Below are 27,094 nucleotides of genomic sequence, written 5' to 3'. Positions count from 1 at the left end.
TTCAAGTTATATTGTGATATAAAAGTTGACGGTTATGTTTTCATTCCTTTAAGGGTCATTTTACTGATAATAATATAAACTGTATAATATTGTGATACTGTGAAACTAGGATATGTTCTGAGACGGTTATGGTACTGTAAAAATTTCATACTGCTACAAACCTAATGTAAGTAAGATTCTTTCTGTTTAGCTAGAAACAGCTCCAAAATAGCCATAGCCAAACCAACCAGACTCCATATAAATAAATAGTAATTTTATCATTGTAAACACACTTCATGTAGAGTTGACAGAATCGAGAAAACCCTCATAAAAACTGTTTTGGTTAATCTTTCCACTGATCCAAGTCATCAACTCTGGTTTTGTTGGGGGAAAAAACTCAATCTACCCAGTTAGATGTGAAAATATCCTAGCTCAATACATGCTAAAACTACTATTTTTTTTAAATGGAGTCTGGTGTGTTCGTCAATAGCGATTTTGGGTCTGTTTCTAGTTTAACAAAAAAAAAATCTTAGTCTTGAACAAAAAGGGCTATCTCTGTAGGAATCCTTTCCATAATGTTGCCAGACACATAATAATAATCTGAACCTGCCAGCAGCAAAAACAAACACCCTTAATGGATGTAAATTGATTGTGCTCCAAGGGGGTTCCATTGCAGGCTGTGGCAGCGGTCTCACTCAATACTGGACCAGTTTCTTAACTCCATTAGTCACTTAGACACAAAAACATGGGAAAATAGGTTCCAGGTTGAAAAATGCTAAAGTTAACCTTCACCATGCAGCTGATGCTTCTTTGTTATGTAATCTTCTTTTGCTTCTCAATTTCTCTTTAAAATCCATCAGCATCACCCTATTTTTCAACCAGATGATGTGTCAGCATGCACTAAGATAACAAACCACCTGTTAAATATTAGCATGACTGTTTGGTGGGAACCACAGACTCTTCTTCACAGTGAAAACGAACCAATCTCTTATCTAATGTCACTGAAACTTTTTGAAACAAATTAAACAAAAGGCAAAAAATACATAAATAATTGCATGTGAGGGTGTGGTACACGCTTATATGTAAACCAAACCCAGAACACAAAGAAGTGGTAAATAGGTCAATACATTTTAAACACTAGAATTCAGAAAAAAATCACCATATAGGTATACAGTTAAAGTTTGAATATATAGCAGTTGTTATACCAACAGCATGAACAACAGTTCCAATAATCCAATCCAATAAATTAACATTTTCATTCCATAAAACAACTTCATGATATCTGATAGAAAACTGACCACAGGATGTTTTATAGAAAGGAAGATAAAGACTCTGGGCTTCTCTAGTTGTGTATTTATGGGGTTAGTATCAAAATAATATCTAAAACTACACGGTAAATCTGTAATCTCATATTTCACTTTTAAGAAAAATGTACAGATTTGAGGAATATTGATGGAAAAAATAGTCAACAATCGCAATTTAAAAAACAGGGGTGCAAAAGGTCGCTAATCTAACAAACTGTCTCTGCTACAGGAGTAGTTTATACAGATAAGTTTGAAAAGAACTCATTCATACAATATTGCAATATATTAAATATGCATAGACATCAATAAACAAGTACTGTGTTCAAAAGAATCCCAAGAGATTTAGTGACTTTATTGCAGACAAGACCAACCTCTTCTCTCCAGGAGTTTATCATCAATCATAATACCTAAAAAACATGTCGATGAAACTTTATTTCTTCATTATGAATGTTAAGCTTAACATGCTCATTGTCATGCTTCATATTTCCTGCAAACAACATGGAACTAGACTTTTCGGCATTGAGTGACAACTTGATTTAGTTGTCTCATGAGACTTGTTAAATCTCTTTTAGAGAGAAAAAGGCTGGTGTCATCTGCAAACAGAACATAGCATTAGATACAGCAGCATCATTAATATGAATAAAGAATAATAAGGGTCCTAATATGGCTCCTTGTGGTACACCATGTTGCATTATATTACTTGTTGACTCATTACCATTAGTAAAAACATATTTAAGAAACCAAATGATTTTCCTGAAACACAGTGACGGGAACAAGTATGATGTAACCACACACACGAAGCAAGAGTGGGTCCATTTTTGGTTAAAACCCTTTGAAGTATCATATGACATAATGTTATTTATGCTACATGATTGTTACAATAACAGGGTGATCAAATTTACACTAAAAGCTGTTTCCTCACATCTTTTTTTCCCTCCTCTCCTCTCCTCTCCTCTCTCCTCCTTCCCTCTCCTCAGTTCATTGTTTATAACCATAAAAGTCTCGGTGGTCAAGCACTCTTACTGAGGGAGCATATTCCTCATAGCAAGAACATGACTCATTGTGTGTGTGTGTGTGTGTGTGTGTGTGTGTGTGTGTGTGTGTGTCAGGATCTCAGATTTACTTTCAAGTAAACATTTTGGCTTTGTTTAAGGTTGCAATTGTTTCCCCCCGCAGGCCTAAATTTACAAAGGAAATCTGACAGATCAAAGCACAGCACGTGTGTGTGTTTATATGTATATTTGTGAATCACATTCCGTAAAAGTGTGCATGCAACCTCAAAATATCTAATCTAGCTTTTGTCATCTTGAGGAATACCACTCTGTTTGGGCTGAGAAGTTAACCTCAGGGGTTTTACACTGAAAGTTTCTTGAATCCTGATGAATAACAAATTTCCAGGCGCTCTATAAGGAGGAGTTTGAAAAGAGCAAGGGAAAAGGTTTCAGCGTGGTGGCCGACACTCCAGAGATGCAGAGAGTGAAGAAGACACAAGACCAGATCAGTCACGTATGTCCGGTTCGCCTCAAAAACCGCAGAGCATCGAACAATCTAATCACAATAAATCTTCATATGTCTCTTTAGTCATAACAGTTAGTCGAAGTTTTAGTTGTGACGTCTTTCCAACCTCTGTGTCTGCATGTCTGCACACACTTCTATAAAAATCTTTCCTTTTACATGTAAACTTGCTTGTTAAATTATTTCTAAGTGTTCCTTTTTAACCAATGCTGCATTCAGGTTATGATGAATTTATTGTTGTTGACTGACTCAAGACAAAAAAATTACAGCAGCCTTCAAATGCAGTTGTTCACAACCACCCACAAACAATAACAATGTCCTTATTTCAGATTGAATCTCTATTTTTTTATGTTCTTGTGAAAGTTTTATCTCTTCAGGCCTCTAAAAATTACCAAGAGGAATAATTGTTCTTTAATTGAGCTGCACACAGTTCATATAAATGTACCCTTTAACAAAAATAGAAAAATAGACATAACTTCAGATTGAAGGTTCACAAACAAAAAAGTTGGTGGGAATTACAGACAAGAGGATATGGTACTTTTTTCCCCATCATTTGGTGACAGGAAGATGTCATTCAACGAATACCAGTTCACCATGAATGCAGCTCATAACTCCACGTGAAGGACAAAAATGTGCATGAATTCAAAATATAACAAATCTAATGAAACTGTTTCACTCCATTTGTGTCATTAACATGTTTGCCAATAGTAGAATTGTCTGACATTATTTGCTTTCTTATTGAGAGTGAGATAAGAAGATTGATACCACACTCACGTCTGTACATTGACTATGCCAGCAACTGGTTAGCTTGGTATAGGATAAGGCTGTAGCCTAAACCTAGCCTGGCTTTGTCCAAAGGTAACATCTGCCTACCAGCACTCCTATTGCTGTGTTCACACTATGAGCAACAAAGCAACAGGCCACAAGTCAGTTTCAATGAAGGCCGTTGACATGACGCTAAAACTGACGCCCGACACCATGCTACGTAACGGGCGTGATGTGCTGCAAATCAAAGTTGAGCTGGAGTCAACTTTTTTTAGCGTTCCAATGACACACCAAAGCATACATCAAATTAAATGTTTTTGTTTTTAGCTGTGGTCAAACACTTAAGCTAAAAACATGCTGCCACGACAGCGCATCTAGGGCTACAAGTCATTTGCAATGGAAGCCTTCGACATGAAGCTAAAAACTGACACCTGACACGTTGCTACGTAACGGGTGTAATGTGCTACAAATCAAAGTTGAGCTGAACTTTTTCACAGTTCTGGGGTCCATTTCACAAAGCCGGTTTAGTGAAAACTCAGAGTCTGTTAACCCTGAAATGAGGGAAACTCTGAGTTTTCCGTTTCAAAAAGGGAGGTAACTCAAACCATAGAAAGAGAGGTAACTCTAGTCTGTTTCAGAGAGAGAGGTAACTTAAACTCTCGGTCAGTTACCGTAGTAACAGACTCTATGAACCTAACCTGGTCGGGACCAGGTTTTTCTCAATGAACCTCGAGTTTCTCTCTGTCTCCGCCCTCTTTCAGAGCCACACACTCCATCTGATTTCCTCATTCATTCAGTCAGTCAGCAGCCGAGTTTTGGCGAAGCCTAGTTCTGCCGTCTGTCATTTTAAAAAATCCTTTAAAAAATCAGAGTCAGTATATTAGAAGTCCATTAGGCACAGTAGGTGGCAACTTTTTTCACTAACATGGCATGTCCTTTTGATAACGATCCCGTGGATGAAGGTGCAACATTACTGCGCAGAGTATTAAATGTTCGTCGGGAGATGGTTATCAGACCGCGCATAGATGTTTTAGCATTTCCACACAATTATCTTTTTGAGCGGTACACATCACAGTCCATCATCTACACACACAACCTAATCCGTCCTTACATTTGCAACATTACCAATCGTAGTCATGCTCTCACATCCCAGCAGATATTGTGTGTTGATCTGCGTTTCTTTGAAAATGGAAGTTTTTTTGTACAATGTCGGAGATGCTGAGCACTTGAGTAAGGCAAATGTATGCAGGGCGGTCAGAAAAGTGTGCTAGTTTTACGGCATCTGCCTTCTTTCTGTTGGCTGAGTAGAAGTCTGTGTTAGTTGAAATAAGCTTAATTATTTAACAGAACATGATATAGATGAGAAGACATTTATGTGTGTGAAAACAGCATTATGTTGGGGATACAACAACTGCACAGTCAAACAGCCACTTAATATTTACTTTACAATGTAAAACATGATCAAAATGAGGTACCGCCATGAGAGTATGCCGAGGTCTTACCTGTTTGAACAATGTTTTTATATTTCATCCTAAACTGCAGCCAAGTGCGCTTCTTCCCCGTGGGATTGCAGCTAAATGAAATAAATTAATAGGCTACCATTCAAGCAGTTTTCCCCTGTAATATTATTGTGATTGCAAAGGACTACATTTAAATTTTGCATTGACCCGAGCAGCAATGTTCTCCCACGCCGTCTCCCTCTCTTTTGCAGCTGCAGCGGTGTTGCACTTCTTTTTGAAAACGTGTGCAAACTCGCTGTATAAGCGCATTAAGATTTCTAATCTAGTGGGGTGAAAAACGCAGCCCTCCTCTTCCCCATTGCCATGGTGACTCGTCGAATCGGGGCTCCATTGATGCTGGCTTTTTATAGTCGTGGTGCACGCGCTTAACTCCAGGTGAAACTACTCTGAGTTGATTAAACTGATTTAAATCAGCTGTTCTGGAACCGGAAACTCAGAGTTTCTTATCTCAGAGTAGATCAGCTCAGAGTTCAGGATTAGACTCAGAGTTTGTTGAACCTGCTTTGTGAAACGGACCCCTGAAATGATACGCTAAAGCATCAACCTAATTATATGTTTATGTTTCTAGCTGTGGTCAAACACTTAAGCTGAAAACACAGGAGCGCTGTTTTTGATGTGCGCCATTCGCTGCCAGTGTGTTTTGGCTTTGAGGAAGTTTGATATAGTTCCCAATCCATGTAACTACAACTTCCGGGTTTGTTGCATGATGCCATCAAAAATACTTTTTCCCATAGTGTCAGGCTATGTTGTAAAAGAAACATCAGTAAATCAGTGGATACAGATTTTGAGCACCATAACCCCCACAAAATGACTCTAATGTCACTCTCAGGATTTAATCCATTTGATATGTTGAAAGATTAGAAGAGCCACACGATTAAATGACTTTATCCCTGTTCAAGTTAGCGGAGGGCTAACCCAGGAGTTGGCTGCTTGGTTAGCAAAGTCTCTAGTGTGTTTGGCCTCACGATGCAGAAGATCCGAACAATTTTATACCAGGAAGATCTAATGTCTTAAAGTGGCACTGAGCAACTTTGATTGGAATTATCGGGGCCCCGCCTCAAACGCTAACCTAGCTGAAATAGCTGACGCAATGCTAGCTCTCTGTGTATTGCAGTGCACACAGGGATGCAACGGGGCTGCGAAATGTGACGTAACAAAGATATTGATATTGATGAAGAACATAGATATATTTTTGGCCAGATGCTGACTTTAGATGACATTAAATCGAGGTGCTTTTTTGCAAACACAGACACAAAAACCCATGGTAAACGAGAGCTTTAGCAACACTTCAACCTTGACTCTGTAATAATGTAGCTGGTCACGCTGTTGCTTTGTCAGCAGTAGTGTGAACAGAGCATAAAAAGCACAAGCCATATCTAATTTATTTACTTTATACAAAACATAACAAGTTGCAGTGTTACAGAGGCTAGCTGTTCCCCCGTTTCCAGTCTTTATGCTAAGCTACGCTAACCAGCTGCTGGTTGTAGCTTCATATTTAGCGCCCAAACATGAGACAAGTGTTCATCTCCTTATCTACGTTTCTGTAAGGAAGCAAATAAGTGCAGTTCCCAAAATATGAATCTGTTCCTCTAACATAACGTTGATTAAATTAACTGTAAATTTCAGGCTCTTTACAAGGAGGACTTTGAGAAGAGCAAGGGGAAAGGTTTCAGCGTGGTCGTCGACACTCCGGAGATGCAGAGACTGAAGAAGACGCAGGATCAGATCAGTAATGTAAGAAACACTTGGTTCACACAAAATACTAAACATATTCTCACCAAGACAGTTTTAGACACACTGCAACACAACAAATGTCCGTTTATGTTTTTGTAACATGGGTAAACCAGTCTTTAAAAACTGGCTATCAAAACGAGAAAAAACTCCTCCCTTATTTAACTTCACAGTAAAAACAAGTGAGTGTTTTTTCTGTCCACAAGGGACAAAAAAAAAAACATGGGCAGATGCAAAGCAGCAAGTCGAGTGATTTCCCCTAAGACCCAACAGGAACACATGACGGTCCAATAACAGGACGGTACATTTCCACACTGGCACAGAGAGACGGAGCAGAACAAACTGCTGCAGTGAAGGATGTCAGAGAGTACAGATCCTGCAGAGGCACATTTCAGACATTTCTCCTCGTCCACTGAGGAGCAGCTGCCCTATATGGTCAAAGTCTCTCAGCTGTGGACACAAAGTGAACGTCCGCTCTCTCCGCACACACAGGCACACACAGGCACACATACCACACTGAAACACACACACACTTTCTCTTTTTTGTCTCATGGGAGATCTGGTTGCAGAAAGGAATGACGGGTGATAAGCTGCATGTGAAAAAGGCAAAATCTACTAACTGCTTTTTCCACTGGGCGCTTCCTTCCTTCCTTCTGTCCTTCCTCACTCCTTCCTTCCTTCCTTTCTTTCTTTTTCTTCCTTCCTTCCTTCCTTCCTCCCCTCTGTCCTTCCTCTCTCTTTCTTCCTTTCTTTTTCTTTGTTTCTCTTTTCTATTCTTTCTTCCTTCTGTCCTCCCCTCCTCCCTTTCTTAATCCTTCCTTCTGTCCTTCCATACCTTTTTCTTTGCTCATATCTTTTTTCTTTTTTCAGTCTTTTTCTTTCATTCCCTTGTTACTTTCTCCCTTCCTCCCTCCCTCCACCACTTCCTTCCTTCCTCATTCCTCTTTCGTTTGCCCTTCCCTCCTTTCTTACACGCTCTCTTCTTTCTTTTCTTCCTTTGCTCATCTTTTTTCTTATTGTCTTTCTTTCTTCCACCCTTCCTTCCTTCTACCCTTCCTCACTCCTTCCCTCTGTTCTCCCTTTCTTCATTTCTTTCTTCCTTCTGTCCTCCCCTCCTCTCTTCCTTCCTTCCTTCCTTCCTTTCTCACTCCTTTCTTCCGTCTGTCCTTTGCTCCTTTCTTTATTTCTTTCCTTTTTCTTTCTTTCTCTTTATTACCTTTTCTTTCATTCCTTCCTTTTCTATATTTTTTTAAGGCCTCGCTCTCCTCCAGTCTTTTCCCATCACATCGTGTCTCTGTTTGCTCCTCCTGAGGTCTGGTGAGGACACATGGAGGCTGCTCCTTCTCTTCTCTTCTTTTCCTTATTAAACATCCAGTTAGGTTTCCTCCCTCAGCGCCTAAAGGCCTGAACTGCAAGTGATTAATGTGACAGAGGTTGTGTCGCCCCCTCTGTGTCTCTCTGTCCCCTGGTGGACTCACTGTGCACCGCCACAGACATCTCAACACTAGAGTTTATCCTCTGTAAAATGTGGTGCAGTATGATGAAGAAGAAGGACGGTCACAGTCAGTTAGTTTAAGATGCGAAAACAAAGTGCACCATATCTGAAAACTTAAAAGAGAAACTCCTCAGCTGTTTGATGGTAGGAGGTTTCTTCTGCACAGAAATAACTCCCCTCATCATCTCTCAGCACCTCCTAAAATGGTGAGCTGCTCGAGGCTTAACGGTCAGATTTGATGTGGTTTTAACATGCGTGTGTTGCTGCCTGTGTGTGCAGATAAAGTACCACGAAGAATTTGAGAAGAGCAGGATTCGAAGTGACGCGCCTCCTCCTGAGAACAGACAAAGTAAGAGATAGACTCCTCTAAATAACTGCATTAACTGTATATATATATATATATATATTGACTGTGTGTGTGTGTGTGTGTGTGTGTGTGTGTGTGTGTGTGTGTGTGTGCATGCAGACTATGAGGAACAACCATCCAACCCTGAGAGACACAGTCAACCGGTGGGACAAATGATGCGCCCTGCTGCTGTGGCACCACCTGGTGGAGTGGTAAGACTACTACATAAACATACACTTTGTGAGTTTGAGTATGTGGACACTCACCATCATATGTGATTGTTGAACATCTCATTCAAAACAACAGGAATTAATCTGATTTGCTCCCGTTCAGCCAAAACAGCATTCACGAGGTCCAACACTGATGTTGGGTGCTCCAGTCTGGCTCACAGCTGATCTTCCAGTTCATCCTGACGGTGTTGGATGGGGTTGAGGTCAGGTCTTTGTGCAGGGCAGTCAAATTCTTTTACACCAAACTAGGAGAATCATTTCTTTATGGAGCTGTCCCTGGGAAAAGAAAAGGAACAGGAGACAGGAAAAGAACTTCCTCCAACTGTTGACACAAAGTTGGAAGCTCAGTATCTAAAATATCACTGTGTGATGCAGCATTAAGATTTCCTGTAATTGGAATTATGAGTCTTAACTCAAGCTATAAAAAACTGCTACACAAGTACACAGAAATACAAAAGTATAAGGCGAGGGTGTCCACATATTTTTGGCCATACAGGGTAGCATGTGTAGTATGTGTACGATGCAAGGTTATTATTATTGTAATATGGATTTTCAGTTTTGTTGTGTCCTTTATTTACATTCATTTATTTAGCTGCAATGACTTGTAGGGACGGGATTGATTGGAATCAAGCCAGTTTTCATGCACTGTTTGTACGTATGCACCATAATTAGTATATAACCCACATTATCGGGAAGGCTATGATCAAGTGATCAGTATGCTGACGGGAGTAAAGAAGAAAGTATTTTAAAGAGAAAAAGTCTGCGCAAGGAGGCAGGTTGGGGTGGTGGTTGGGTCAGACTTTCTCCCAGACGACCTGTGATCAAATCAATGTGAAACTAAGTGAACTTTGAGTTTAACGTACGTCATCATGTTTCTTTTCCTAACCCTAAGCAACCTACATAACTTTACTTGCCTAAACCTAACAAAGGTAACTTCATGTTAAGTGCTGAATGTGACAATGCCCAACCATGTTTCTTTTCTTAAACCTAACCTACGTAACTTTGCATTAAGTTTGTAACATGACAATGCCCAACCATGTTTATTTTCTTAAACCTAACCTACGTAACTTTGCATTAAGTTTGTAACGTGACAATGCCCAACCATGTTTATTTTCTTAAACCTAACCTATGTAACTTTGCGTTAAGTTCATAACGTGACAATGCCCAACCATGTTTATTTTCTTAAACCTAACCTACGTAACTTTGCGTTAAGTTCGTAACGTGACAATGCCCAACCATGTTTATTTTCTTAAACCTAACCTATGTAACTTTGCGTTAAGTTCATAACGTGACAATGCCCAACCATGTTTATTTTCTTAAACCTAACCTACGTAACTTTGCGTTAAGTTCGTAACGTGACAATGCCCAACCATGTTTCTTTTCCTAAACCTAACCTACGTAACTTTGCGTTATGTTCATAACGTGACAATGCCCAACCATGTTTATTTTCTTAAACCTCACCTACGTAACTTTGCGTTAAGTTCGTAACGTGACAATGCCCAACTATGTTTCTTTTCCTAAACCTAACCTACATAGGTTTACTTGCCTAAACTTAACCTTGGTGACTTTACATAAAGTACGTAACGTGACAATGCCCAACCATCCACCTTTTACTAAACCTAACTTAGTAACTTAACTTGGGTAACCCTAACCAAGGTAACTTTACCTGCCTAGACCTAACCTCCATAAATTTGCATTAAGTTTGTAACATTATGACACCCAACCATGTTATTTTTTCCGAAACCTAACTTTACTTGCGTAACCCTAACCTACACAACTTTACATTAAGTACATAACGTTATGACACCCAACCATGATGCTTCTCCTAACCCTAACCTACATAACTTTATTTTCCTAAACCTAATCTAAGTAACTTTACGCACCTAAACCTAACCTACATAATTTTACGTTAAGTACGTAACATAACAGGAAGTACAAGACACAATGATGCCATTCATGGGCTGCTAATTCGTCAGATATCATGCTAACTGTTGTACAAGGATACGTTTCATAATGATTTGTGCTTGATAAAAGTATAGCTAGTTTAAGTTCATACAGAAATTGTGTTCTTTCACAATGTGTGTTGCTGTGCGTGTGTGTGTTCCATGAGTGTATTTATGTGATCTGAGTGTGTACCAGCTGCCGGTGTAGCTGTGTTTGTACAGTCTGTGTTATATGAGTGCGTGTGCATGCGTCACTCAGTATGGAAATCCGATGCAAATCATTTTGACTCTGTATGTTATACGTCAGTGCATCTGTGTGAGTGTGTCTCTGTTTATTCATTCCCTGTGTGTGTGTGTGTGTGTGTGTGTGTGTGTGTTTGATTTATCTCCTCAGAGACGTTACCAGGCCATGTACAGCTACACAGCAGCAGAAGCAGATGAAGTTTCCCTGCAAGAAGGCGACCTGCTCTTAGACGTGGAGCCCATAGATGAGGGATGGATGTTCGGGTGCAACCAGCGCACGGGGCAGCGGGGCATGCTGCCTGCTAACTACGTCCGACCCGTGTGAACCAAACAGACAGGAAGGGATCCACCTGCAGCACGAGCTGCTCTGTGAATCTGCCCTCACCTCCAACAACCAGGCTTCTTTTTTAAAATCAACTTCTGCAAATGAAAAAAAAATCCCCAAGTAATTCTGCTTTGCCTTTTTTGTTGATGTATGATTTTCAAATACATGAGAAGGTGTCATTGAGAGTTCTTGAAAAGTGAGACTCAGAGTGAAGTTTCACACTTCACTAGGGAAGAACGATGGTACTAAAAGTTTCGGTGTGTGTAACAGAAACTCATAAAAGAGGAAATAAGAGAAGAGAGGAGGAGGAATTAATTCACAAAACGGAAGAAATAATGTTAAATATACCCACAGTTTTTACTAAAATACTTCACACATGTAAACTACTCTTATCTGTCTCAGGTAACATTTCCCTTTTTATGTACGTCAGCAGTAAAGTGCAGCCTGGACAGAAACAGATGCATTCAAGTGTCATATGATGAACCAAAGAATTGATGACTTCTTGTTTGATATTATTAAAGACAATCATGATTTAAGCTGAACTGATTAAAAGTGGAATATTTGAATTTGTGAGTGAGGGGTTTTTTTTTAAGTCAAAGATGATTATTTTACCTAATTCTTTTATCCTAAAGCACACAACTTCTATTACATTGTTAATTGAGGAAATGATAAACACCACAGTGATACAATATATCAATACCTTTATTCAAAAAACAGATTGCACATCATTAAATCACTTTATGGATTAAAATTTAACCAAATCCAAACGTGTTGTTTAAAATAAGGCAAACTTAAGTTAAAACAATGAAACTGTAGCACCTTTTTTTTTTTTTTTTTTTTTGGAAATCATTCAACAAAAATAACACATTCCCAACACACAGAAACATGAAAACAGTTTTGTAATAATTAATATTTGTAACGGCTCAGATTCTTGTCACTCTTAAAAACTGTAGTGCTCTTCAAGCTGTAAGAACGGGCTCCGTCGGGGAGAAGAAGGCAACTCGCTTGGCCACTTTGTCGTATAGTTTTGACGGCAGCCAGTTCAGATGCTTCTTGAACAGCTCTGGGTTTCTTCCTATGAAGTCTTCACACAATCTGGAGAGGACAGAAGAACACACAGCTTGTTCAGGTGCTTTAAAATGACTTCTGTCACATTAAGAATAGCTGTAGCCCTGCTCTGACAGGAAGTGGTACATGTTACATATCTGACAAGCCCTTCTGCACACTGGTGTATTGTACTGTTCATTTGCATGTTAATGGTCCACCTGTTGGTTTCCTCACTTTCAGGTGTGTTTTTGCCCTCCAGACTGCTTTAAAAAAGGACTAGGTCAAACTCTCTTGTTTGCTTGGTGTCCTAATTTCTGGAAGCCCTCGAGACAATTTGCAACATGTTTTGAAGCCTGTCAGTTTTCCCAAAACACCCATAATCTACCTTTGCACTAGTTTCCAACATATCCTGGACTGATTTTTTGTGAAATTAGGGTTCATCTTCTGTAAAACATGAACGTGTGCACCAAATTTAATGGCAAGTCATGCAATAGTTGTAGAGATATTTCACTCTGGAGAGTCAGACCAACAAATTGGGGCCAACAGTGGGCTAACTGACCAAAATGGCTGCCACAGTGGCTAAAAGTAAAACACCATTCCATAAAATCGTTGTGTTGGCTGCAAGAAGCACATAAAGAAAACTGCTAATTTTCAAGTGTTTTAAGGTGGATTTACAGATCGTGATGGACAGTGCTTCAATTTGTTCCAGATTAAAATGTCTCAATATCTACTGGATTGATTGTGATTAAAGTTCAGACATTCATGCTCCCCAGAGGATGAATCCAAACGACTTTTGATCCTCTCGTTTCCTGTAGAGCCATGATGTGGTTTCCATGTTTGGTTTGTAGCTAAGTGTCCCTCCAACTGCTGAATGGATCGCCATGAAATTTGGCACACACATTCATCTTCGCCTCAGGATTAATTTGAATACTTTTCATCTCAATTTTTCCTCTAGTGCCATCATCGGTTAAACTTCTGCTTGATCCAATTCTATTACCAAGTACAGCCTCAGTTTTACTTTTTTACCGCTAATTAGCAAATGTTAGCATGCTAACACACTAAGCTAAAGTCCTTTTGTCAATGCACAAAAACCCGCTAACACCTGGCAACATCTGGCTTTTCTATTTAATGGAAAAGTTACCATTAGCATTCAGCTGTGGAACAAATAACTCAGCAGCAGTCATGGGTACTCTTATCAACTCCAGCTCCAATCAGCAGTGATGACAAAATGATAACCAGGTGGACACCCTAACTTTATCCATTCCTCCGGTGCAATACAGTGATATGCACGCAACCACTAAATACCATTCATCTCCATTCAAGCAACACTCTGACATTGTAAAATAGTCAGCACCGAGTTTGAAAGAGAGACTGAGTAAGTAATAGACAAAGGAAGTAACCACCATGACATTTTCACTGGCCTCTAAGCTGCTTTCTGCTGTTTATGAACCTGTTTTTCAGCTTGTCTGACATTGAACACAACAGAATAAAAAAAACAAAGAAAAGTCGTACTTGTTTTCTGCAAAGCCATGTAACTTTACACAGACTCCTTTCCTATTGCCAGTAGATCAGAGCTATCACCTACTTTTAGCAGACTCTCATGTTTAAAAAAAACTTTCATGTATGCTCTAATTTTGGTGGGAAAAGTGTACAAGTTAGTGGACATGGTAAACATCACACCAGCTTAGCATCAGCATGTTAGCATTTAGCTCAAAGCACAATCTAGATATACAGAAACGTAGCTTGGTTCATTTGATCAGGTCTGGTTCGGTTCCTGTTCTACCGACTGACAGGTGACTCATTGATTGGACAGTTTTGGTGTTTATCCGCCTGCATCATCAGGACCCACGTGAGGGAATCAAATCCTGGTGACTGACAGACGATTATGCAGCAGCACATCAACGCTTCTATAGTGTTTTTATTTATGTTGTTTGGTTTCACAAACAGCTCAAAGAGAAATAACTGATTGTTAGTTATTAGTGGGCTATTATTAGACTGCAAATTAACTGCATGTCATGAACAATGACTAACAGAGACGGGATGAAAAATCGTTCATGGTCACACACTTTTTTTAATGGACTTGATGAGCAGAAAAACTGCAGCTGGATGCAAAGATGGCAGTTTTAACAGCTTTTCAATCAGGGAAAATACCCTCACTAAATTGCATGTGTGTCACCATGGTTACATGTATGCATTAGCCTTTATCAGGATCAATTATGAAATCATGGACAGATTTCATCAGCAGCAGATGGATTTATCATTGGTTTAGCAGTTGCTATAATCACATATCTGCTGTCATGAAATCCTGTGCTTGATTCGTTTTCTTTAACACCACAAACAAACCGCACCAGAGTCAATTTGAGACAGCTTGAAAAGGTTGGCCTCAGTCTGCTTTTAGTTTGGTTGTTTGGTCCGCGCCAGGGTTTGATTGACAGCTTTCACCCCAGCCCAAAACGAACTGTACCAACCACGCAAACGGACCTGAGTTCATTTTAACCGACCCTTAAACTGTGCATCTGTCCAAAAAATAAACTTAAGAGAAAATTAACTTTCTGAGGGTCAAATGAGCAGGGTACAACTTCAACATTTTAATCTCCAGTGACTCATTTTAATCTACTTCACATTAACATACCAAAGTCTATTGCCTAACTGCACATAATAATGTAAAGCTCATTAGCGTGACACCATGTTTTCCTGCACACAGGTCCAACAGAGTGAGAGTATAAATAGCTCAGAGCATTTAAAGGGTCTCTGTGGTCTTTGTTAAAACTGCTTAATCGTGTGTGAACGCAGACGACACAAACACGCTCTCACATGCTGCTAATGTACACAACGTGCAGTCGAAACAGGACATGCATGTGACCGGCCACAAACACAACAAAGTAAGCCATGTTACACAACACCCATGACGAAATATGTATTCAGAGCTGATAACTATTCAGGACAAGAGATGTAAGGTTCAACGTACCTGTAGAGGGAGTACGGCTGGGTCTGAAACATGAACACGTCTTTGCAGTGAGTTTGTGTTGGAGACCTCAGAACAGCCACCTGATGAGAGGTTTGACAGTAATCACATGAGGATGGATGACAGATGAAATACTGGTTTTATTTTTTTGACTTAAGAAGTTTTCCGCCTCTTAAAATCGTGAACAAATTTTTTTTTGTGGAGTGAAAGCAGCAAAATGTGGGTTACCATGTCTCTGTGGACGGAAACGCTGATGGGTCCAAACTGGGTCCACAACTGCTGTACGTATTGGTGCCAGATTTTCTACAAACGGTCACGGTCATCAGAGGATAAAGTCACATGATGGTGACTTTTCCTCTACCGTCACTATCAGGTCCAATTTTTCCTTTGTCCAAAACTTTGGTTCATGATTAAATATCGGAAAACTCAGCTGTTTCTTTGCGTGCTGAATGCTAACTAGCAAGTGTTAGCTTAGCCTGGAAGCGTGCTCAGATTGAAAACATTATTAACAGCATACCTGCTTAACATCAGCATGTTTTTCATGCAGCTAGTGTGGCCGGAAACTCTTTCCTACACACTTCCCGAGCAGATTATTCTACAGTTTCCACAAGGTGGCGACACGTTTGCACTATTTGCACATTTTTGTAAATGGAAGAGAGACAAATATTAATGGTGTCCTTCTTGGCCGAGCTGTAACGTTAGCTAGCTCAGTGGTGCTAGGTGAGCTAGCAGTAGATGCACACTTCCTTCTGTGCAGTGATACAGTTGGCAGGTGTAGTTTGGTAGAGGGAAAACAGTTCCTACATGAAACTGCTCACAACAAGGGCTGTGGATTATCTTGAGTAACCAGGTCATGATTTCTGGAAAGAGACATTGCTGTTGAGTTTTTCAAATGTATTTTTTGGCGCTTTGAGCACCACAAGCTGAGTGCTGTCTAGTTCCATTATATTGGAGATAAGGCAGACATCTCTACGGCTGATATCTCCAACACTCAGCAACTCACACCAAAACAATCTAGACTGATAAACAGCACTACAGGTAAGAGAAAAAATATGCACTTTTTATTTTAGGGGGTGAACTGTCCCTTAAAAGACAAATAGAATACATCACATTTTTCTTATCAGTTCTGTTTTTGTCGGCAACATGTGTGAAATCATTACAACATAATGTAGGTGCACTTCATAGCTCAGCGAGTAGTGTCCGAGTCCTTTACAGCATCCAAAGTTTGACTCCAACCTGCGGTGCTTTTCTGTGCGTCATTCCCATTCTGTCTCCCCTTAACATGTCACTCTCTAGCTGCACTGTACTAACGGCAATAAAAGCCCAAAAAAAATAATCTTAAAAAATAAATAAAGCTTTTGAATAACTTAAGAGTTCAGTTTAACTAACTGTATCCTTCACATAATTTGCCCATGAAAACAGAAATGGCTCTAAAAAAACAAACGAGCAATTAACAAGTTGTCATCACATACCGTGTCCATGAGGATGCACATATTGCTGCTTCCCCCGAACACGACGACGTCATTGTCATTTCCCAGGCACGCTGTGTGACACACTCTGAGGGCGACCGACATTTGAGTGACCAAACAAGCAAGCACACACTGGCTTTCAAAACACTCTCTAACAGAACAAAAAGTTAATGAACTTAAACTGACAAAACAGTTTACCTGGGCTTGTCCTTGTGTGGGTTCCTCATCTTGGTCCAGTCTCTCTTCTGCGTGTTAAACTGCCAGGTGTCATCTAACAGAGAGACAGAGAGGAAAAAATGACGACAAAGAGATGCAATTATCATAAAAGACACACAAAAGTGTCTGCAGCCGAGACTTACTGAGTGTTTTCCCCTCTACGCTGAGACCTCCGTATACGAAAAGCGTGTGGTCTGATGTGGGCGTCATGGTGAACATAGAGCGCCCCTGAGGTCCAGAGGATGAGGAGATGTCACTGGTGGAGAACAGCAGAGTGCAATAGACGTCAGTGCGTCACTGGAAAGAAAAGCTGTCGATAATAATGGTTATAATTAATGTGTGAACGTGTGGAGGACGCTTTACAATTGAGTCCAGGTCCAGGTCTCCAGGTCCAAGCAGAACATGTCCAACACTGCTGTTTCCTGAAAACATAGACTTGATTTTACATAAAAGAAGTAAAGTTTACTCATCATTAGAACACTATGACTGTGCACGGCTAAAAGGCTGCTACACATTTACATGAGCAAGGTGCATACAACACCTGAACTTTTAGAAAACAGTAGGCATTCGTCCACTTTTCTGGTTTCAGTCTTTCCACAGATTTTGAGGCCTGGCTGCAGATATTCAGAGTCAGTGAGGTCGAATAGTGACTACGATTACATGCACACAATATTCCAATTGTACGGCAGGTTTCTCTCTCATGTCTTACCTATAAACTTACTAGTTACTGTATTAACTATCGAAGGGCTGTGGGTGTAGTAAGAGCACGGGAACAGCTTCTCTGGGTCACTTGAGCCACTTTAATGCCCGAAAAAGAACGTAGGACAACTGAATATCGACAACAATAGTGGCATCTCACATCACTCAGCCAAACTTAATCATAAGTCTCATTAGCTGCACTTAAGGTGTGTGATATTAAATAGTTCCCTTTTGCCATTTTGCCTCTTTGCATCAAGTGTTTTTTCTCCTTCTGGTACGAACACAGCCTCCATCTTTTATTCCTTTGACCACCTTCTTGAAAAAGTCTTTCATGATGTTTAAAAGTAGATGTGTTTCTTCTTCTGACCTAAAATGTGGGCTCTCTTTTGGCATGCATCTCTACCCCACAGCTTTGCAAGCTGCTGGCTGGTTGGTTTGTGTATATTGCAAAAAGCTGACGGTAAACAGTGTCTCAAACTGTGGTTAAAAACCCCAATTTAGACCAAAGAATGCTCCTATACCCGAATAATACTGGCATATCCTCCATGTATTAGCTGGAAAATGCTACTTCATTATTGTCAATATTCAGAATAGTAGTTGAATATTAGGCCCAATCCCAATACCCCCCCTTGCCCACCGCCCCTTGGCCCTCGAAATGAAGCAACGAGGGGTAGGGGTTGAAATCTTTCCCTAGGAACTGGGACACCACTCACTACGTCACTGCGTCGGTTACGTTCACGCATACGTAACTATTTTAACAGGAAGCTGCGAGCCATCTACATTTCCAACCGGCATCTAAAATGGAGTCTCCGGTTGAGTTCATCCTACCTATCGCGTTTGCTGTATTCATCAGATGACAAAATGATACCTGTACAACAGGGGACTTCTGCTAGCTAGATAGCTAGCTAACCAGCTAACATTACAAGGCAGCATAGTTATACTAGCTAACAAGCAAACTGACGATGGTAACGTTAGCTAGCTGGCTAGCTTTCTGTCAATTCCAATCTAGACATCGTGAATAGCAATAAAAAATAAACTTCCATGTTTATTTGTGAAATTATATGCACATGTATGAACTCTTTCCCCCCGTCTCTTGCTCGGTGGTAGCCATGGCGACATCTACCCCTCGCTGTCAAGTCAGCATCTGAAATCCCTCGCTCCGAAGGGCCAGTTTCATGCCCCCTACCCCTCGTTATGCCCCCTACCCCTACACACAAAAAGGAATTGGGACGCCACTACCCTCTGTGGGAACGCGCAAATCTGGGGGTAGGGCCAAGGGGTAGGGCTAAGGGGGGTAATTGGGACAGGCCCTTAGTGTGCATGTAAACGTACTAAGGGTTGCTGGGTCATAAGTTCTGTCTCAGAGTCAAGGTGAGGTGTTGGATGGGGCTGAGGTCAGGACTCTGTGCAGGACAGTCACGTACCTCCACCCAAAACGCAATGAAATGCAGTTTTTAAAATAGATCTGGCTTTGTACACAGAGGCGATGTCAAGTCACAGTAGTGTCCACATATTTTTGACGATATGCGGTTTATGTCCAGTGAATTAAACTCACCACGCCACCGGAGATGTAACCTTTGTTGCCCAGAAGGGCACTGGCATGGCAGCCTCTGGGCCCAGGAGCAGGACCCTGGACGATACAACAACGTCAAACTATATTCACACCACACACACAAACAGTAGACTTATATAGTTATATCAATGTCTAAAAGACAACATTCAACATTCTCAGTTAAAGTCTTGATGAAATCATGTCTCACTCACCTGAGTCTCCGGCATGCTCCATGTAGCCGTGTGTATGTCAAAAACACAGACTTCGTTGTTCCAGCCCCAGCACCTGAACAATGTGTTTCCAATTGTCGACTGAAAGACAAGATCGAAATATGATCATGAGTACCGAATAAGCACTATGCTAAGGTTTGCATAAAGAATCACTACATGCTTTGTTCAGTGTTGGTCGTTGTTTCTTACCCAGGACATCTCCTCCACGACAAAGCTTGATGTGTTTCGTACCTCCCCTATGGTCTTACATCCATATCCACCAAAGTAGATTAATCTGCAGCAAGAAAAGGACAAAACACTCAGTTAATAAAAGTGAAATGACAAAAAAATGGAAGTATGTTTTGAAAAATCTCTAGAAATCTGATAAAATCCACCTTTTCTCCAACATTTTGTTCATACCAGCTCTTGAGATATCCCTAAACCAGTGGTTCCCAACTGTTGGGTCGCAGGTCCAGTCTGAATGGACGGCAAGTCTAACAGACAGCTACTTGACAGAGACAGCAAACTAGCTTGACGACATGGCCAAACACAAGTATGATGCTGAATATATTAAACTGTGTGGACCTTGAACTGATGACCACGGAAAAATCTGGACCCACTGCACTAAACTAAACTTCACAAACCTTTTGGAGGTGTTAAGCCTGTGTTTCCACCTGTGGAGCAGCCATTTGAAAAATGCAAACTGACCAGTTCTGAGTTAAAAACCTCCCATGTCGAGGATGTGAACAGCTGCTGGAACTCATTTTCAGTCGTATGTATATGTTGGCTAAATTATTCCTCATTGGGCAGTTGGTGTGGTGTGATTTCCTACAGAGGCATCACTGACCTGTCTCGATGTACCCAGCAGGAGTGTTTGTTCCGTGGCGAAGGTGTCGCTCCCTTGGTGTCGGTCAGTTTCTTCCATGAGCAGCTCGGCTCCGTGAGGTCAATGCTGTACATCTGCAAATTAAATTATTCAGATCAATTAAGAGATTGTCAGATTTATGGAGTGAGACGTATAAAAAGGACATATCCTTCATGCTGCTGAGGATGTCAAACAGTAAGAGGACCAGTGTGTAGGATTTAGTGGCGTCTGGTGGTGAGGATTGGAGTTTGTGACCAGCTGAAATTTCTATGTGCAAAGTCAGAACTCCCAGTTAGAATTTTTCCAGTGTTTATTGTTCAGGAGGTTTTTACTGGGAGCCGAACTGTCTGCTTTGATAACTTAAGATCCAGAGGCTGGTTGCACAAAGCACCTTAAGTTTGCTCCTTTATTATGACACCTAAGGTTTAGCTTTTACTTTCCTGTAGGGTGTTGAGAAGAATCTTAAAAAGGTTTCCTTAGTCGAGGAGAGACATTAAAAAGGTATTTACTGCACTGAAGGATTTTACAGTTGTAAAATCTACTGTTTCCACGTTTGCTTGAATGTGTGCTTGTGAAAGCCAAGGCTACCTGTTGTCACACCTCATCTCACAACGTTGGTCTGATAGTAAAAAAAGATGGCCAAAGATAAGAAGACACGAAAACCAAATTGGTCGGAGTAAGAAAAAAACACTTCTAGAGGAAGTCAATAAAAGAAAGAACTGTAAAGCACATTTGAAACAAAAATAACAGCAAACATGAAGCGACGAATGTGGGAGAGGGACAGGTGAGTGTGTTTGAAGTCCAGTGAATGATGCGGCACACCATTGACTTGTATACATGAAATACCTCGCTAATAACTGATTGGAAAGATCCCGCTGCATAAAATTAAGCAAACTAGTGCGCATGTGCCGACCGTGCATGCAGCCCGTTGCAGTTCCTCCTCATACTAGTGTTAGACACATTTTTATTTTAATGCACATTTCATTTCTCTTCATTTCATTTAGTGCTCTATATTCATACTGAATCATAAACTGACCTCAATATTTTAGTAGCTAAGGTCCTCTGTGCAACGGTTTAATAAAGTGTAAGACCAAGATAAGGAGAAACACTTCAGGAAACCCGAAGGAGGAGAAGACTTGGGGAAGTTTTGTGCAGCTGATTTTATTTTCAAGGAAACCTTAACTCGGGTTTAAAAGGAAAATCTCACTTAAGGTGCTTTGCTCTTTTCCAAAACAAACAGCAACAGAGATTTAAACCAGCAAAACACTGAATAAAGCAGCTCTATAGAAAGAAAACAAGGAATCAGTGTTTTCTGACGCTGCTAAGACCATGGTGGTGCAACATGGTGGATGAGTATAAACAGCTCATTCTAAAAGGTAACAAAACCACAATGATAATACACTTAAGAAAACACACTTATTATACTCCATTCTGCCAATATATCACCTTAAATCCCACACTGGACCTTAACAAAAGGCCTATAAGACTCAAGCTGTCCTCTTAAACCAAACTGAAAGCTCCAGTAGAAAAAGGATGTAAGGTTTGACCCTGTTTGATCTCCATTTTATATTTATTGTCCTCTTTAAAGCCATTGTTGCAAACTTCCTGCTGACCTCTGGAAAATGCTCTGGCCTGTGTCAGACAGCCGTCAGACCTGATGATCGAGCTGAGGTCTGGTGTGACCCGGACAATTTCTCTAGCTCCAGCCCTGGGCTTGGAAAAAACCTACCAGACAAACTTGATAGCTCACATTCAAGACATGTTTTAAGACTAATTATTTTAAAATTCCTCTCCAGGCATTGATTAAAGCCTTAAAGACACATCCCTGTTCAATAACACCTCATGCTTTAAACTCTACTGTGAACTGCTGACATCCCATAACTCCCAGTCACCTGAGGTCTGTACTACGAAGCAGGATTTGGAGTTAGCGTGGTAACTTCAGGGTTAACTCTGGGTTTTCAGTACTACGAAGCTGGTTCTCCTTTTAAATCATCATGGCAACTTAGGCTGAAGAGCTAACCTGCTCCGGAAAAGGTTGACTTCAGGGTATCGGATCACAGCCTGTCAACACCCCAATGGATCGATGTAGTATCCATGGATGAAGGTCCGGAGTCTCAGGTAAAAAAGTAGTGTAGTACCGGTTATCCAGACGGCCGATGTTAGGGTTAGTCAAACCAGATAATGAAAAGATATCCTGGTTCGTAGTGCAGGCCTCAGCTCTGACAAGTTGGAGTTAAAGTTAGCTTGCAAAATACAGCCTCTTCTCTAATGGTGCGTTGGTTTTGTACTCGGAAGTCGGAAATTCCCAAGTCCCAGTCGGAAGTTTAAACTCGTACGTACCCTGAGATCGGATTTCCAACTCGGAAACTCGGAGCAACCCCATCAACCCCGACTTACGAATTCAAGATGGCTGCCAGTCACATACATAGTGAGTAAACACTGCTAAAGTACTGTTTATAGCAGTGTTATCTTATTTGTTTTACATTAGGTCAGCCTCATCTGCGGCGGAGTGCATGATGGTTTTGAAGCTGTCTATACTCCGAAAGTGCAAGGGCAACAAAGGCTTTCATGCGGGCATCAACTAGAATGCAAAAACTGTTGTCAACTCGGAGGTGACGTCATTCCCACTTCCCACTTCTGACCTCCAAGTACAAAATGAACGCAGCATAATGCCCTACATTCTGTTGAAGCATTGTAGGATTGGTTCCTTATAATGAACATCTGTCAGCAGATTTGTTTCAGTTCGTTTGTAACCAGACCGAGACCACCTCTCCGAGAAGGTCGTAGTCCGGTTGTGCAAATCCGAGTGCGAATGCTGTGTTCACACCTGCCCAAATGAACCGCACTTAGTCGGCAAACAAACCTGAGTTCAATTGAACTGAACTGAACCGAACCGAACACAACGGGGAAGGTGTGAAAGCACCCTTAGTTTTGTTACATAACAAACCCTGGAAGTCAGGATCCGTGCTTCGAGGCTGACAGTAGTTGGGTTTCCATTCAAATGTGTTGCAAATTTTAACCAAATTTTTAGAGAACTGCAAAGAAAATGGGAATTTATGTGCTTTTCCATTCACTGCTGTTGTACAAATATTGGGGGTCGAGATAAGCAGATGGTGGTGCTTATTCTCAGGTCGGGTGCCAGATGATGGGATTGAAAGAGGCCCAGTCAAATCTTTAAGTATTACAGTATTCTTGCAACTGCTCTGTGTACATAAACGTGTTAAAGCCATCCAGAGCAGTGGCCTCTGCAGTGATGCTGACTCTGTTTCCATTGCACTTCGTCACATTTACCCTAAATTTCATGGCAATCCATCCGATAGTTGTGCAGAAAAATACAACTTTTAAATGTAGGTTTGTCGCACAAATTGTGCAACAACACACTACTACTATCTTTGCTTTGTTTATGAACTTGAGTCTCAAACTTAGGAAACAGGTTAAAAATCCTCAGAAGAGAAGAACAAAAGAACGCTGGGTGCTTATCTCTCAGAAAAACAGATGCTCAGCTCCGTGACTCCAGTGTAATGATGATAATACACGAGGGCCACAAACTGTAAAAGCAGCTCAGAGACAAACAACAAGGTCCAACTTGTTTAGTCCGCAGCAACTCACCTGGTTTGTGTATCCGACGGGGTCGCATCCTGCAAAGATGTAAAGTGTGCCGTTTACATAAGAGCCACAGAAGCCTGATAAGTCTGCGGGTTTGTCTCCAGTGATCTCCCTCCGCTCCCTGTCACATACAAACACACACAAATTAAAAAAGGGCCAACCTGAACACTTTAAACTCCACTTAGTGGGAGCTTTGGTTTCAACAAACAGCTCCCTTTGACTTTAGCCTTTCACACAGTCGCTGTATCTTGTTTGCACTATTTTTAAAAGAACTAACAAACATGCTGCGGCCCGACATCCGTAGCTTAAATGTCAAGGTGACACAGTGTGCACATCAGCTGATAAACAGGCCTCTTCCTATCTTACCATGTCCCGCTGTCTAAATCACAGAGCCATATCTCATCACCGGGCAGCATGACGTCTTCTCCAGCAACTACCTGTGAGGAAGAGATAAAGTCCTGGATTTAAAAAACACACTGTGCTATTATCTGCTGCACAAGCTGATAAAAACACGGCTTTGGATGTTTAAGTGTGATGTGTGCAAACATCAAATCAGACTGTAAGGCTCGTGTTCATTTTTGTGGTGTAAGTGTAGATAGATATTGTTCTCATGGCAACAACATGATACGGTCCGGGAAATGTTTTTGTCACAACATGTTCACGCAGGTAAAGTTTCATATAATGGAACGCTGAGCATGTTCTCTGATCCGTTCCTGCACGTTTGCCAGCTCGACATATTGTCTATATGCAGATATACGCTTAGCTGCCAGTTTATTAGGGACACCTGCCTCAAACTAACGCAGCCCTGCGATAACTAGCTTAATGATTAGTTTAAATTTAACAGAAACACAAACAACAGCCTCAACAAAAACTGAACATTATAACTTCTTGTGTGTGTGTTAGGGTGAGTTCGGGTAAAGTGGGACAGATAAGCACTGTAATGATTTGACATGTACAAAATCAACAGCCAATCACAAAAGCTGACGCTGAATTAGTGGTTCCACTACATTTCAGTGTGCCTATACTGCTCAACACGCAACGGCGAGGGCCGGGAAAGCTGAGTGTAATCTGTCAGCTGACAAAACATCAACGTCTGCCTGCAGGAAAAAAGCCACAGTAGCTCTCCTAGTTGGTAAATAAATGCCTGCACTGACAGTAATGTTCAAAGATTTTATGTAAGCCTGAATGACATCATCTGGTGTCTCATTTTTAAACAGTGTAAGAGGCGTACACCACTTATCACGCACAAGTTGTGATGTATAGAAACAGACTTTGACCCATGCTTATGAATATTTTGGAGACAGGAAACTGGCGACGCAGATGCTGAGGTGGAAGCCTGACTGTCAAATATTTTTGACACACACCATTTTAGGCTTTTGTCCGTCTTATAAGTCTCCCTCGACTTATTTGTATGGGCCATGTGGTTGTGGCAAAGTCTACGCTGATCTCACTGCTCAAGTTCAGCGGTGGATTCGGTTCATCTGCCGGCCACAATACTTGTCAAATTGTGTGCAGACTCCACCTACTCTGCGCACTGCAGACATACGCCAGCTTGGTCATGGTGCGGACCCACTGCTACAACATTTCTTGCCACTAAACAACAGTTAGGATAGGTCTAATGTCATCGGGGTGGGCGTGGCCTGTCTTTACAGGTAGTCTGTGCAGTGCGAACACAGTCAGTGTGTCCTCTACTATAGATATGTGGGTAAACTTCTTAAAATATTGAAATGACTGAAATAAAGGTGATAAAATGGAGCATAATTTTGGACGAGAGTGACTGAGACCTTCTTGAAGAGGTGGTCTCGGTCCGGTTACAAATGAACTCTGGTGCGGTTCGTTTGTGGTGAGAAGGTGTTGCGACCTGGATGTGAAGCAACTGCAGTCACATGACACATTGTTTGGGTTAAACATGAGCATGTTACAGTCCTGGAGGATTATTAATGTGCACCTCCTCCTGTACTGCCTTAATATGCACATTCAGCACATCCAATGCATCAAAACATTGTTTTCTAGTTGGAGCCGCGCCTCGTTTTCAAACTGTATGGTTTGACTAAAATGAACAATGACAGCAATATAGTCCACGATGAGCAGCGCTAAAATCAACCTGCGTAGTTGTCCCTCCATTGTGACATTAGAAAGTGTCACATTTATCTTGCAAGTGTACTCTTCTTCAACGTTTGCTTTACTTCCTGGATTTTTCCCACGTGGAAATTCTGACCAATCAAGAGCAGAACATGAACCAACTCTAGGTAATTATGCAGCTTTGTGACAAAATTAGTCCCTGACTCAGACAAAAGGAGACAACTCTAGTTCTGAAAGAAACCTGTTTTTGATCTACTGTCCCACATCACCTGAACATCCTGCCTGAGTCACAGAGGAGTCATTGTGTGTTTGAAGGTGTGTATCTTCTAAAAAAAAAAAGTGTATCACCTGTATCCACCTAAGAAATGTGCAGCTGAGTGTCACAACTGCATCAAAGTGTTAAAAAAAAATTAAGTGGTCCTTAATATCAGCATGCTGTTATACAGAAATGAGCATTAAATTAATATTGGACACACACATTAAGTTCCCACAGGAGCAACAGGTAACGGCGGCTTTAACATGCAGATGTACCTGCACAGGTACAGGCACACATTGATGTCTCCTACCTGGTAACCTCCCCACACATACAGCGTGTTGTTCTCTATGAACGCCGTGTGGCTGCTCCTCTCCAGCCGGCTCACCGGGGCGTCTCTCTCAGCAGCATCCATCCCCAACACCCGGGCTCTGCTCCTCCACACTCACCGCTCAGATAAAAACAAGTAAAATGTTTCCCGGGAGTTGGGAATGCTCTCAGGAATGTTGTGGCGGCTCAGAGAGCAGAGACCCGACCTGCTGCAGGGAGGAGAGCAGACTGGATTGGAGGCTTTGCGAAACGAGTTTTTCAGGCTTGCTGTCCTGAGTTACTCCTCCCATCAGCACGAGCCTGGTGTTTGTGCCACTTTATCTCTGTCGTGTGTTTGAGGAGGAAACCACTTGAACTCATTTAACCACTGTAGGCCTGCACACATCTTGAGATGATCCGATTAAA

At 41.2% G+C, this 27,094-nt stretch overlaps 2 protein-coding genes across 3 annotated transcripts in view; one reads left to right on the top strand and one right to left on the bottom strand.

The window, feature by feature from the left end:
• The window catches only part of LOC125881345 (LIM and SH3 domain protein 1-like), a 17,000-nt gene extending 5,038 nt beyond the window's left edge, over positions 1-11,962 (top strand). Inside the window, exons 4-8 of one of the 2 annotated variants that reach the window (XM_049564469.1) lie at positions 2,682-2,789; positions 6,710-6,817; positions 8,589-8,658; positions 8,776-8,867; positions 11,223-11,962. In XM_049564469.1, coding sequence (XP_049420426.1) covers positions 2,682-2,789; positions 6,710-6,817; positions 8,589-8,658; positions 8,776-8,867; positions 11,223-11,396 — 552 coding nt within the window. In that variant the 3' untranslated portion in view covers positions 11,397-11,962. The remainder of the gene's footprint in view (positions 1-2,681; positions 2,790-6,709; positions 6,818-8,588; positions 8,659-8,775; positions 8,868-11,222) is intronic. The other variant, XM_049564470.1, reaches the window with a different exon arrangement.
• LOC125881338 (kelch domain-containing protein 1-like) lies at positions 11,787-27,094 on the bottom strand. Its single transcript, XM_049564461.1, has 13 exons — positions 26,673-27,094; positions 24,391-24,461; positions 24,028-24,145; positions 20,401-20,513; positions 19,764-19,848; positions 19,557-19,655; positions 19,348-19,422; positions 17,457-17,515; positions 17,237-17,349; positions 17,076-17,148; positions 16,881-16,965; positions 15,412-15,491; positions 11,787-12,491 (listed from the first exon to the last, which is right to left on the bottom strand). The coding sequence occupies exons 1-13, from the start codon at positions 26,772-26,774 to the stop codon at positions 12,356-12,358; spliced, it is 1,209 nt and encodes a 402-aa protein (XP_049420418.1). The 5' UTR covers positions 26,775-27,094; the 3' UTR covers positions 11,787-12,355.

Source organism: Epinephelus fuscoguttatus, linkage group LG20, assembly GCF_011397635.1.
Source record: "Epinephelus fuscoguttatus linkage group LG20, E.fuscoguttatus.final_Chr_v1".
Classification (NCBI taxonomy): domain Eukaryota; kingdom Metazoa; phylum Chordata; class Actinopteri; order Perciformes; family Serranidae; genus Epinephelus; species Epinephelus fuscoguttatus.
This window is presented reverse-complemented; position numbering and strand designations above follow the sequence as displayed.

Excerpts from the sequence above, each read along its gene's own strand:
- LOC125881338 (XM_049564461.1), bottom strand. The coding sequence starts at position 26,774 with ATGGATGCTGCTGAGAGAGACGCCCCGGTGAGCCGGCTGGAGAGGAGC. Across the intron at positions 20,514-24,027 it reads CCGTCGGATACACAAACCAG|ATGTACAGCATTGACCTCAC; the intron begins GTGAGTTGCTGC and ends TTTAATTTGCAG. Across the intron at positions 17,350-17,456 it reads ACCTGGACCTGGACTCAATT|TGACATCTCCTCATCCTCTG; the intron begins GTAAAGCGTCCT and ends GTTCTCCACCAG.